General features: G+C 42.8%; 1 protein-coding gene across 1 annotated transcript; it reads left to right on the forward strand.

Annotated features, from left to right (window-relative positions):
• Window positions 1–76: 76 nt before the first annotated feature.
• Window positions 77–11331, forward strand: LOC118795108 (thread biopolymer filament subunit gamma-like). The gene is made up of 10 exons (XM_036553474.1): window positions 77–768; window positions 1524–1584; window positions 4817–4912; window positions 5424–5603; window positions 6746–6871; window positions 8537–8757; window positions 9331–9489; window positions 9767–9810; window positions 10900–10938; window positions 11243–11331. The coding sequence occupies exons 1-10, from the start codon at window positions 77–79 to the stop codon at window positions 11281–11283; spliced, it is 1659 nt and encodes a 552-aa protein (XP_036409367.1). The 3' UTR covers window positions 11284–11331.
• Window positions 11332–12287: the final 956 nt, after the last annotated feature.

Here is a 12287-nt window from a genome sequence, read left to right on the forward strand (position 1 = left end):
CTGTAGTTCCCAGTTTTTGCCCAACCTGCGCTCCCAGTTGCTCAGTGCTGCCTGTGGTATACATCATCATCAGAACATGTCCTTATCCTTGTCTCTGTCTTCCGCCAGCATGTCAGGGGCTGGTGGTTTCGGATTCTCTGGAGGATTGGGTGGCCTCAGCCTGGTCAAGGGTGGTGGTGGGGCAGGTGTCGGCCTAGGCCTTGGGGCTGGTGCAGGCCTTGGGATGGGGCTGGGAGTGGGGGCAGGCAGCAGGCTAGGTTTTGGAGGGGGCCTGGGGCTGGGGCTGGGGGGCGGTTCTGGTATCGGCCTCGGAGGAGGAGCGGGAACTGGGCTAGCCATAGGTGCTGGGGGCAGCGGTGGAGGGTTTCTGATGGCCAGCCCTGCCTTCAACATGGGGCGCACCATTGCTGCAGGGGGCCTGAGCGCTGGCTCAGCCCTGGTCGCAAAGCCTGCAGCGGGCCCGTCGGTGGCCCCGGTCCTGACACGCGCAGCTGAGAAGTCCACCCTCTCCGGCCTCAACGACCGTTTCTCGTCTTACATGGCCAAAGTGCACGAGCTGCAGGCAGAGAATGCCGTTCTGGAGGCCAAGCTGTCCCAGCTGACCGGCGGGGCAGACATGGCCCCTGAGACATCCAGCACCACCAGTGCAGACTACGAGGCACAGCTGGCAGAGTACCGCCAGACCCTGGAAGCCCTCACCCTCGACACCATCAGACTGGAGATCGAGCTGGACAACATCCGTGGAACTGCCAGTGAACTCAAGGCCAAGTAGGTGTCTGTACAATGCTCTCTAAATATAACATACAATTACATTAGATTTTGAAACATCCATCATATGACAAATTCCACATTGCATGGCATTTAGACTGCAATATATTTCTTTATTATGAACTTCATCATCTGAAAAATCAACTTGAAACAGCACTTTCTGACGTGTATAACTGACGGAAAAATGTTTTCCCCATGATAGGTTCAGTTAGAGAGTAAAACTAAGTTAGAAGGGGATATGCGAAGGTGTGAGATCTTTAAACAGTCCTTTGATTTTCAAGTGCTGAAAAATTACTGAAATGAAAATATCCTGATGGGAAAAGTAATATAAGTGTACGCAAACCATTTCGTCAGCTTGTAAAACTCTTCCTGTTACAGACCTAAAGCAATGCATGGCTTCATTTTCAGTACCTCAGTGCGTCTAATTGTTTGCCTGTAAGTGGTACGTAACTTCTGTGTTTGGAGTATATCTTCTTTTTAGAACTTTCTCTTTTTGTCATTGAAAAATGTACAGAAATGAACCATTGCAAATGAATTGTGTTTTTAATTTTTGGGTGGTTAGGAGTTGCTCCATCATCTTGCCTGGTTTTAGATCAGTCTAATTTATTTGATTTTCATACAATGGTTAGCAATCCGTTTCTCAGTCCTATTACGGTCTACAAGGCTCAGAGAGACTGATCTTGTCGCCAGGCTATGCGTGACGTTGTCCGAAACAAGTGTTTTATTCGCAGTGATGTTCATCCTCTGTCCTGCAGGTATGATTTTGAGCAGGGGGTGAAGTTCCAGCTGGAGGCTGACATTGCTGCCATGAAAAAGGTGAGGGAAGGGAGACTGGGGTCAGAGTAACAAAGAACCCTTATTGCCTTCTGTTGATTACATATTCCTACCAGGGTTTCCACTAGGATTTTTTCTTGCCGGTCCGGTGTCTGGAAAAAATTTATTTTACCGGACAAATTCGAAACTTACCGGTCGTGTTTCAATAACAGTCTATGTTACAAACGCAAATATAATGTACACCTAGGTTGATGAAAGAATGACAAGGACCTCAAATCAGTTTGACTACTTAATGAACAGTAACAATTGATCGAAACCTCAACATTAGCCGCTAAAATGTAGGCTATTACGAAACGTCTGTAACTTGTAACATCTGTAGCCTGTTTTAAAAAAAAAAGGCTAGGCCTACATGGCATCAAATGTAGGCTATAGGCTACCAGGTAACATTTTATTTTCTCCTTTTTTTTTCATTGCGGCAAAGTCCTCTGCTGCCGACTTGAAATCAAACTTGTCCGATGTGTCTTTGCAGCTTGCAATGCACATAAGATGCGTCACTCTCTCGTCCTCCAGACGACTTCGCAGCGCCGTCTTAATTCGATTCTGCAGAGAGAAGCCCCTCTGCTGGCACACATGACACAGGCAGAACACAGGCAATTTTAGCCAGTGTAGCTCAGTCGGGGTGCAGCTGGCTGAACTCATAAATGAGCACTTTGCAAGCTGTTGCAAAAGTTAAACCCCCATAACCGTGGAGCGCCGTCACCACTGCCACTACATGCTTTTGGAGAAAAAAAAGTACTGTAGGCTGTTAATAGGCTGTTTCGCTGTCAAAACACAAATGTCCTGTTTAGGGATAGCCTTTGTTATAGCTATGTTGTGCATGAGCATTATTACTGGCCATTTTGACCGCCAAGTTTTTAATTTATCTTTTTTTTTTTTTTTTAATAAATTTTACCAGGCAAAAAGCGGTAATTACCGGATAACGGAAACCCTGATTCCTATGCGTCACTAATTCACTACAGTTATGGTCATATTCTTCCTTCATTCCTTATAATGAAATAGATTCCATATGGTAAAAAATAATAGAAAAAAGAAAAAGTATAGCTGCAAGGGCTTTTGTTTTCCTTCAAGACAAAGCTGAGAAACAGCAAGATGATCTGCGGAACAGTGTTTCACAGAGGTGGCTATATGGTTGCTTGCAAGTTAGAAGTGATATATGGCGGAGAGAGGGCGGATCAGAGACATGTACTCCAATCATAGTGTCGGGGAAGTGAGAATTTAATAAACATTACACGGTCTGAACCCAGCAGTCTTAGAAATTAATGCCCTTGTTTATCGTCTGGCACTCTGAATATCAAACACAAATGACGCCAATTACTAAAACTCCTCACTTAACCAACATGTAAAATAATTAAAAGAATTTATTTAATGTAATAATTATTAAGTTAGATAATAATGTAGATATTAATTATCAATTAAATCGCCGAATTCGTTGATAGGAGATGAGCAGCCTGGTGGATCAACCTTTGTCAGAATTATACAAACAACTGGAATAAATTAAAAAGGTTTACTGAGAAGTTGCACTACGACAAGACAAAGTCTGGGCTACAGACCTGGTCCACTACCTTAACAGACATTAAATTACATGAAGACATTGACAAAACAAGAACATGGACGGATCACAGAATGGATGAATGAATGTGTGAAAAGAAAATTACCCAAGCTAATTGTTTACCTCTCCCAAGGAAGAACACAGGAACCACTCACAATAGCTGCAAAACTCCAAAACGAAAAATCCAAAAAGTTGCAGAAGAAACTGAGCCACAGACTGGATGACTGAACAGATGACTGAGCATCTATCTGAGCTGGCTGAACATCAACGCTGAGTGTAGGCAAAAACTGAGCATAAGCAGAAACCGCGCCACAAAAACTGAGCAAAGAGGCCTGTTCTAGGCCTGACTGGCTCTCTCCACCTCCCTGACCTATGCATAATTAATTTTATGGTGGGGGAGTGCCTGGAAGTTTCTTCAGGACTTAATTTTCTGCTTCAGATCCCAACATCTGGAAATACCAGATATATTTTTGAGATTATTAAGCATTAAGATCTTCATGAGCATCACAATGACACCAAACATTAGTAGGCATGGTTTGAGAGGAGAGAGTTGGCTGAGAGGAACTGGTAAAATGGTGGTTTTGCTGCTATATTGAGAAATACACATGTTCTCACACGGCATTGGGTTTTCCAACATTTTTCCCATAATATGAGGGTACAATTAACTGTGGGGTATAAAAGGGTAAGTGATCTGAACATGTAGATACAAACAAACACACACATACACACACAAACACACACATACACACACAAACACACACATGCACACAAAATGCAGCGTTCTTTAATATTATCTTAGAAGTATTTGGTACCTGAACCTCTTTCAGATTAAATCAAACATGACTGTGGCCAAGGATTAGCCAAGGATTCTACATCTGAGGGGTTTACCAATACACAAAGCAGGCGTACCACACCCTACTTCCGCTTTTATCAAATGTAAATCCAAATCGGCAACCATTACTTTGGTTAATCTCATTAATCTGATTGGGTTCCCGGTAACTTCTTGCAATTCTTAAAGCAACGGCTGCTTATCTTAAGTGGGTATGTGACCTGAGGTCACTGATTTAGGGGTATTTATGGTGGTAGGCCATTCGCCCTCTTGCCTGCTATGTGTGTGTATTTGTTGACTGATCTTATCTGCCCTTGGTCTGGTCCTGAGTGGGGGAAGGAATCATAAAAACCCAGACCAGGCAAAGAACTGTAAAATGCAGTAGTACTCTCCCGACAATAGTGTTCATATATTGATTGGAAGTAGTAATATCCAATAAAAGTGCAATTACAAATGACTTACTGAATTAAGCAGTTTCCAGTTATCTTTGAAATGATCAACAGTTCCTTTGAAAACTAGTGGCATGCATGAGTGTCATAGTTAGAAAATTGTCCATCATGTTAGTTGTATTTTTCAACTTGAGCGTACACCCCTATGGCTTACTAAAAAAAATGAAATAAATAAAAAACACTGACACATAGCACCCCTGGTAATCAGCGGTGCCCTGGGAGACTGCCTATAGGGCATATGGCTAGGGCAGGCCCAGGCAGTAACTGTGTTTTACCACAACATAGCAAAAAGGCACTAATATAGAGCCCAACCAAGTATTTGCAGCCATGGAGCACTGTTTATTTTGGCTCATGTTCTCCACAACGTGTTAATTCATATCTGTTCAGGACATCGAGATGGCATCTGACATGCGCATCGACCTGGACGCAAAGCACTCTAGCCTGAAGAGCGAGCTGGACTTTGTCACCAAGTATCAAATGGAGGTAATGAAGCCAGTGATTGTGTGACTGAGAGTCTGCAAAACTGTGAAGTGTTACTAGGTAGTGAAAGCACTGCATAACTACACCGCAATTCATGACTGCGTGTCTGCTGTGGCACAGCAGTGTGGTGGAGTGGTTAAGGAGGTGACCTTGTAGCCTAAAGGTTGTAGGTTGAAATCCCAGATGGGAAAGTGCTGTTGCATCCTTAAGCAGGGTGTTCAACGTTAATGGCATAATTAAAGTTATACGAATGTAGAACTATGAACCTATGTAAGTCGCAATGGATAAAGATGTCTGTTCAGAAAATATGTAATATGGTACAGTGCGTGTAATTAAATGTTTGCCCATAAGGCGGACTGCCTGTGGGGTGGTATTGAATATACAGGTATGTGACTGCCAGGCTGCGTTTCTTTGTAGATACGTACATATGTTTGTCAGAATGCCTAGAATGAAAGACTGTTGTGTACCCCTGATTTTGAATGAAGGAGATCTGTGTACATACCTGTCTCTGCAGGAGATGTCCAGCCTGCAATCCAAGCTGGGCACCACCTCCGTGGACATGCCTGTGTCGATGATTGAGGTGGACACAGGCAAGTCCTTTGACATCTCCGCCGCTCTCAACAAGATGAGGACGGAATACGAGAAGTCAGTTCAGCAGCACAGAGAGGAGGCTGATGCCTACTACAAACTCAAGGTACAGTTCACCCACACACCATCACATTACTATGGCACACTCAGCAATAAAGATAATGATATTGCCAGATGGCAACAGTCTTATTTAAAGCAAAGACATCGTGTAGACATTAAAACATGTAAATAGGAAGACCGTGGACAGTGCAGATAGGTGCTAAAGGGTCGGGGTACTAGACTGACCAGATATTTGTGGATTTGAATTCTAAGTTGGCCACCAGTGTTGTGCAGAATATTTCAACAGAGGGAAGCTAATGTGAACTCCTCCCATAGAACAGTTTCACTTAAAATTGTATCTAGGATATAACTGTGATAAAATGCACAGTAAATCTTCATCGATAAGGCGGCACGGTAGACAACACTGTAACAGATTGCACAGGTAGTAGGTCATGTGTGGGATGTCATTGTAAATAAGAGAGGCCTTTGAGTATGACACATGTGCTGAGGCACTGAGCTATGTCGCTCAGCCCCCTGCGGGTGAGCCCTGTCCAGAGCAGGCAGCGCGGCAGACCATGGGGCCCATCCTCCCAGCACCCTTGAGCGGTTGTGAAGGTGGCAGCTGTTTGTTTGTCACAAGCCCAGCCTCTCCATCACCAGCCGCCTCTTGCTTTTACTCATACTCAACCGCACGCCACAAAAGTGTATCCTCATGACTGCTGTGGGTTTAGTCGCAGACACTGTATTAGCATGGGGTTGTTGATTCTTTGAGAGAGGACACTATTGCATGAACATAAGAAATCCTATGGCCCTGATGGGTAGATCTGGGGACAGAGAATCAACTCACTGTGTGACTTCTGTGCATCTTGGTGATACTTAAAGGAGTTTGGATCCAAGCTCATGTTGTTTGATAACTCTACTGTTACTATTGTTTTAACTTTACTGTTTCTACCAGTAGAATATGGTATTATAAGGCTGTTACTCTGCCACACACACACACACAAACAAACAACATAAATACATACATCCACACATGCATGCATATGAGTACGCACACCTCTCATCGGCCAAAACAAACAAAAAAACAGCAGACACAAAAAGTTGGAATTTTTGTTTTAATTCACATGATATGGATTTTAGTGTGAAATAGACACTGTTGCACAGATGAATGACAAATGATTGGATGAACCCCACCCCCTATCGCTGCAGATGGAAGAGATACAGACAGCCAGTGCAAAGAGTTCGGAGGCCATCTCCTCCGCTACTGCAGAGGTCATAGTCTCCAAGAAGGAGCTGCAGGCCCTGAGTCTGGAGCTGCAGAGCCTGGTGTCCATGGTGAGTCCCTACCTCTCAGCCGGCCCTTCACGTTTATACAGCACCACTGGAACGGCAGGATGTTGCAGGACTGCACACAGGCTCCACACATGCTGCAGCAGAATCCTTAGCACAGCAGAGCAGAGGGTTGAGGAGCAAGTATCCATTGGTGATGGCTCGGCCTCAGCGTAAACCTGCATGCAGTGCCCATAGCTTTAAAACTTTTAACAAAGTGGCAGCCAATTGATGACAATGAACTTGAGAGTAGATGGAATCTCTGTGGGGTTCCCCCTAAAAGGAACAGCCATTCTCTCAGATGCGCTGTAGCAACTGATAGGTCATCCACACAATACAGATAGTGAGGAGACTCCTCTTGCTGTCAGTGGCTGCCAGTCACAGTACCATGAGTCAATGCTCTACTGCACAAAAACCCTGATTGTTTGAATACAAAAACAAATCAAAAGGAAAACACCTGTCAGTTCACTCCCAGGGACTATGCCATGTTTTTATCACTCAGGTTGCTACAGAATTGGGGGGTTTTGGAGAATGGTAAGCTATAGAAAAATAACATATACATATAGTGAAATGTGTACACACATCTGGATAAATGTCATTCAATGCAAGATAGGTAAATCCAAGCTCACTGAAGTGATGTTTGCTTCTGCATTGGACCTGGCAATGAGAGCATAGGATTGATAGCCTACAACAAATGTAAAACATCCTGTCAAATCATGGGGACTAGTTTTGTAGATAGAGAGAAGATTTTTGGAAAGTACAGACAGAACAAAAGCCTTACCGAATGAAAGGCAACAAAGGAGTCGGGCATTACATATGCTGTCCTAAGCAAAGACTTCTATCACACAGTTTTGGGAAGGACTGGCAGCCTGGTGTTCTGGTAATGAAGACTCTCCAGATGTGCCCGATAAGATCTGACTATAGAGTAAATCACAGCTTACAGAAAAATGCAATGCGTAAATGTGAGAGGAAGTGGTTACACCATCCTTGTCAGAACTGGCAGAGTCCCCGGCCGTACACGCACATAGCAGCACGATAGGACGTTCCTGGAACAAACCTGGGTCTCTGTGTTTACACACTGATTGACTTCATGTTCGAGAATTGGGGATAGGGGGTTTATCACCTTCCTGAGGAGAAAATTGTCAGCAAGTGTATCTAATCATTTCACAGAAGAACAGTCGGAAATGACAGGTTCTCATGTTGTAAGCCCTTGGTCTTTCTTCATCGTCAGAGGAGTTTATTGTAATTATTATAGAAAAACAGTCTTTAATTCTGCTGACTGAGAAAGCATTCCTGAAATTTAATAAAATATTTATTTTGGGATCCTTGCATTTATTCAGGGAAGCAGCCTTGTTATAATTCCAAGTAATAATGCTGGATTTATCTTAGAGAAGCACTCCTCATACAAGCACACTACCACACCCCACTATAATTCATCAGTAAAGTCACAAGGAAGTCAAAATAGCTGTGAGAAGAAACTGAAGTGTCTGCAGTGATTCTGGTCTGACTCTTTACCCTTTCACCTCTGTAGCTGTATCCATTCCTAGCAACTGTGAATCCAACTAGTCAGGACCTTAAGAAACTTGATTGGTTATCCCTCTTTTCACCACAACCACATTCATAGCCAGAGCTGTTTTCTACCCGTTGTAACTGTTACCTCTTCTCCTTCAGAACCTTGTCCTAGAGCAGAGCCTGGCAGAAGCACAGGCCCAGTCTAGCATTGGTGTGGCTGAACACCAGGCTCAGATTGCTGGCCTGGAGTCAGCTATTGAGACGGCAAAGTCGGACCTGCACAAGCAAATCCTGGTGAACCAGGACCTGCTGGATATCAAGCTGGCCCTGGATGTGGAGCTCTCCACCTACAAGAAACTGCTGGAAGGAGACAGCTTCAAGTGAGTGCTGTCATTGGTAGATATGTGAATGCCATCACAAGCTCATTGGTTGATTCAGGGATGTTTAGGACCTCATTGGATGGCTTGAGCTGCAATTTGTGAATTGATAGCTCAGTTGATTGAGATGTTTATCCAGTTGCTTGGTTTATGGATTGGCTTTTCGATTTTTTATCAACCAAAACATTGTCAGGTTTTGAAAGTACGGTAAAACAAAGTTCAATGATTGCATCAGAGAGGAGAGCAGGTGCAAACATTGTTATGTTCAAATATAAACAATGGCCAAACTGACATGTACATAGATAGTAAAATATATACAGTGTTTTGGTTATAGTTTCATGTTGCATCTAGTAATCTGGGCATAGACCACAAGCCCACTTTCCTAACAGATATACACAAATTTAAATGTTCTGGTCGTCCTAATGTATTACGGGTAAGATGTTCGAATATACAATCTTGAAATACCCAGAGCATATTCTGACATTCATTGTGATGAAGGTTTCTTTCTGTAAACCACAGCAGTTCAGGTTGTCTTTGTTTACAATTTTTTGCCCTTGTTTTTGTCATTTATCGCAGCGTCTCTGTGCAGTCCAGCAGTAGGCCCACATCATTCTACCTATCAAGCTCCCCTCTCTTCCCCACCCGTAGCAAATCTCCACCTGCCGCTGAGGAGAGCCAGTCTACTGTCAATCCCGCACTGCCAAATGTGGAATTCACAGCAGAAGATACTGAAAAGTATATATATTTGGAGACTTATTTGAAAGCGACCATAAACCCTGTGCAATGGGAAGACTGTATTTATGTTAGTAAAGTTATTGCCCGAATCTGAAAGTTGGGCTATTTTGCCATTTCGGTCAGGTGGAAATGTCCCCTTGAACTTTGAGCTACTTATGACCTCTGGCAAGGAAACTTTAATCAATCGTATTATATAGGTAACTGTAAATCATTAGCCTATAAACAACTGAGACATTTGTTAATCAGTATTGACCATTGTTTTCAATCTTTCTCTCAGAGCGGCGGAGACCTCTTCATACACAGAGACCTACTGCTACACAGGTAAGAGAATGGCAGAAATAAAACAGGCCAATGTTGCCACAGTGATTTTGAAGAAGACGGTCAACTTTAGGTTGTACATGGGCTGAAAATCCCTAAGCAAACCTTTTTACAAACACCTTTATCCTACCTACTGGTTCATAGGAAATTCATTAGGAAGATGTGGGTTTAAATCCCAGCTGGACTCCAGTCCTTGTTTCTGGAATTGCTTAAGCAAATTTTCACCTGTACAAATATATAAAATGTTCATTGTAAGCTATGTAAGTTATGCTTCATAAGGTAGTCTGCCATGCAAGTAAAAAGCAAAGGAAATAATATTCCTTAACACCATCCCTCTTAAATTGTTACTGTGTACACTAAATTAAAGTACACTAAATTATTCTGTGTTCTAGGGCAATTATAATGACATCAGGTGCTGAGGGTTTTGCTCCAGTAGTGGTTTAAAGTGTGGTGTGAAGTGAAAGTAGTCGTTGTTTTCCGTTACTTTGTGGCCTGATCGTTTACAGCGTCTCAGCTTTGCACAGTTGCGCATCTCTCAGGGCTATATGTCTGTGCACAGATAACTTTATGAGTCACACTGGCACAACGACAACTGCACTCAGTGCAACTGGACACTGGACACTTTAGCAAGCACATGCACAAACTACAAAATAGAGTACATTAGGTTTGAGCAATTAGTAGATCAGAGTAGATTGCATTGCAAAGAGACTATGGAGAAGAGTCATGACAAGCACACCAACTGTAGCATGAGGAAGAGAGCTGACACAGGGCCATAGCACAGTGCGGTTCCCTGCTTTCAATTGTGCTTGTCTGTCAGAAGATACCAAAGTCATTTTCAACAATGTTTGCTAATATGCATGTGTCTGTGCGTGCACAAGAACGTCACTGTCAGATCCATACAAAATGGCAGCCTGGTATTGTTGAGGATAAGGATGTTAATTTAAGTTTTTCCAGGCCAAAATGCATTTGACATACATTCTTACACCCTTATGTTACTAGGCACGAAGTCAGTAGTGCTGGACTGCAGCTGCCCTGTCTTGGATCCCTGTCTATGTTGAAATATGTTTTATATTTCTCTCTCTCTCTTTCTAGTGACTGAAAGTAAGACTGAGAGCAAGGAAATCATCACAGGTGAGTATCATTGTTCAAATGCATTCACAATGCAATACCAAATAGCTCTTACCTAATCTGATTTTCATACATTTTGGTACAAATTAATGAATATAATGGCTCAAACTTGGTCTTGGTAATTTATTTTTGTATGAAATTCAAATAGGACATCTGGGACCTGTGCAAGTGTCATTGGTATCTCAGACCTCGGAGGGTCTAACTTAGATGTTTACTTTTATACAATCCCTCCGTGATACAGCCTGCCAAGAATTGTGCGGAATGTTTAAATTCAACATGTTGTCTTTCCACTTAGAGGAGCACACAGAAACTACCATCCTTTCTGATCCTGAGGAATCTGAATCTTAGCTGCCTGACCACCATATGGGTGACTGGAGACCTTGGGTGGCTTTGCAAAGTCCCTGCCCTTGACTAAATAAATCCTCCTGTTTGAATCAGAGGTTGTTCTCATTTTTGTTAAAACATGCATCTAACACCAACGGATACATCTATAATGTTACCCAGGGAATCGGAGTCTTTTTCCTGAATGAGTGACACATTTACACCTGGGTACACAAACTCTGACATGTGGAAGTTCATAATGCAAACAAATGGGCCATCATTGATTGAATGGGCTGCATTTGATTGCTGAGCAAGCCATAATCCAGGTTGCCTTATAGTGTAAGCGGGTCTTCTCTTGTTTTGAGAGAGTGTGTGAAGAAGTTGCAGCTGTCTGAATGGATTTTACTGTCAGTGTTCGTTATAGTGCTGATACTGAAACCCGCATTTCACCATACCTTCCAGATACCGTAGGCTTTCGGGGCACCTTGAAAACTTCCTTGCGGTTATAAGTGAGAAAGTCAACAAGACTCAGAGTTCTCTTTCTCACCACCAGCCTTTGAGATAAAGGATGTAAAACAGATTACACTATGTCTAAGCTTTAACTGGAGTTTGGGTACCAAAACCTTTATTGTCTGGCAAACCAGCACCTCCACAGTTTTCTTCTAATTAGCATCTCACACAAGGGGCTGCTGTAAAGAGCAGGGAGCATAAGGCTTTCAGCTTCCCCTGCCCACAAATAGCCATGCTGGGATTCTCGCACCCTCAGCACACAAATACACATTCAGGAAACACATGCACTTACATCTACTTTCATCTCCTCTTTGCTGTCGATCCTCTCTCGGGGCCTCAAAAAAAAAAAAAAAAAAATCATGGTCTGCTGCAACAGGTATTGTAGTATTGGAGCAACTTTTACCAATCCCCGCTTAAAAATAATTTTAAAAATGTAGTAGTCAGTAGTATTTTTGTGTTTAATATGTATTATTTTTAAAATGAGGATCCTTTGTCTTCCATTTTTATAAATTTAACAACAG

This window comes from Megalops cyprinoides, chromosome 2 (genome assembly GCF_013368585.1).
Source record: "Megalops cyprinoides isolate fMegCyp1 chromosome 2, fMegCyp1.pri, whole genome shotgun sequence".
Classification (NCBI taxonomy): domain Eukaryota; kingdom Metazoa; phylum Chordata; class Actinopteri; order Elopiformes; family Megalopidae; genus Megalops; species Megalops cyprinoides.

Bases quoted from the DNA above. Each gene is read 5' to 3' on its own strand.
- LOC118795108 (XM_036553474.1), top strand. From the start codon at position 77: ATGTCCTTATCCTTGTCTCTGTCTTCCGCCAGCATGTCAGGGGCTGGT. The intron at 1,585-4,816 runs GTGAGGGAAGGG...ATATCTGTTCAG, and splicing joins ACATTGCTGCCATGAAAAAG to GACATCGAGATGGCATCTGA. The intron at 9,490-9,766 runs GTATATATATTT...TCTTTCTCTCAG, and splicing joins ACAGCAGAAGATACTGAAAA to AGCGGCGGAGACCTCTTCAT.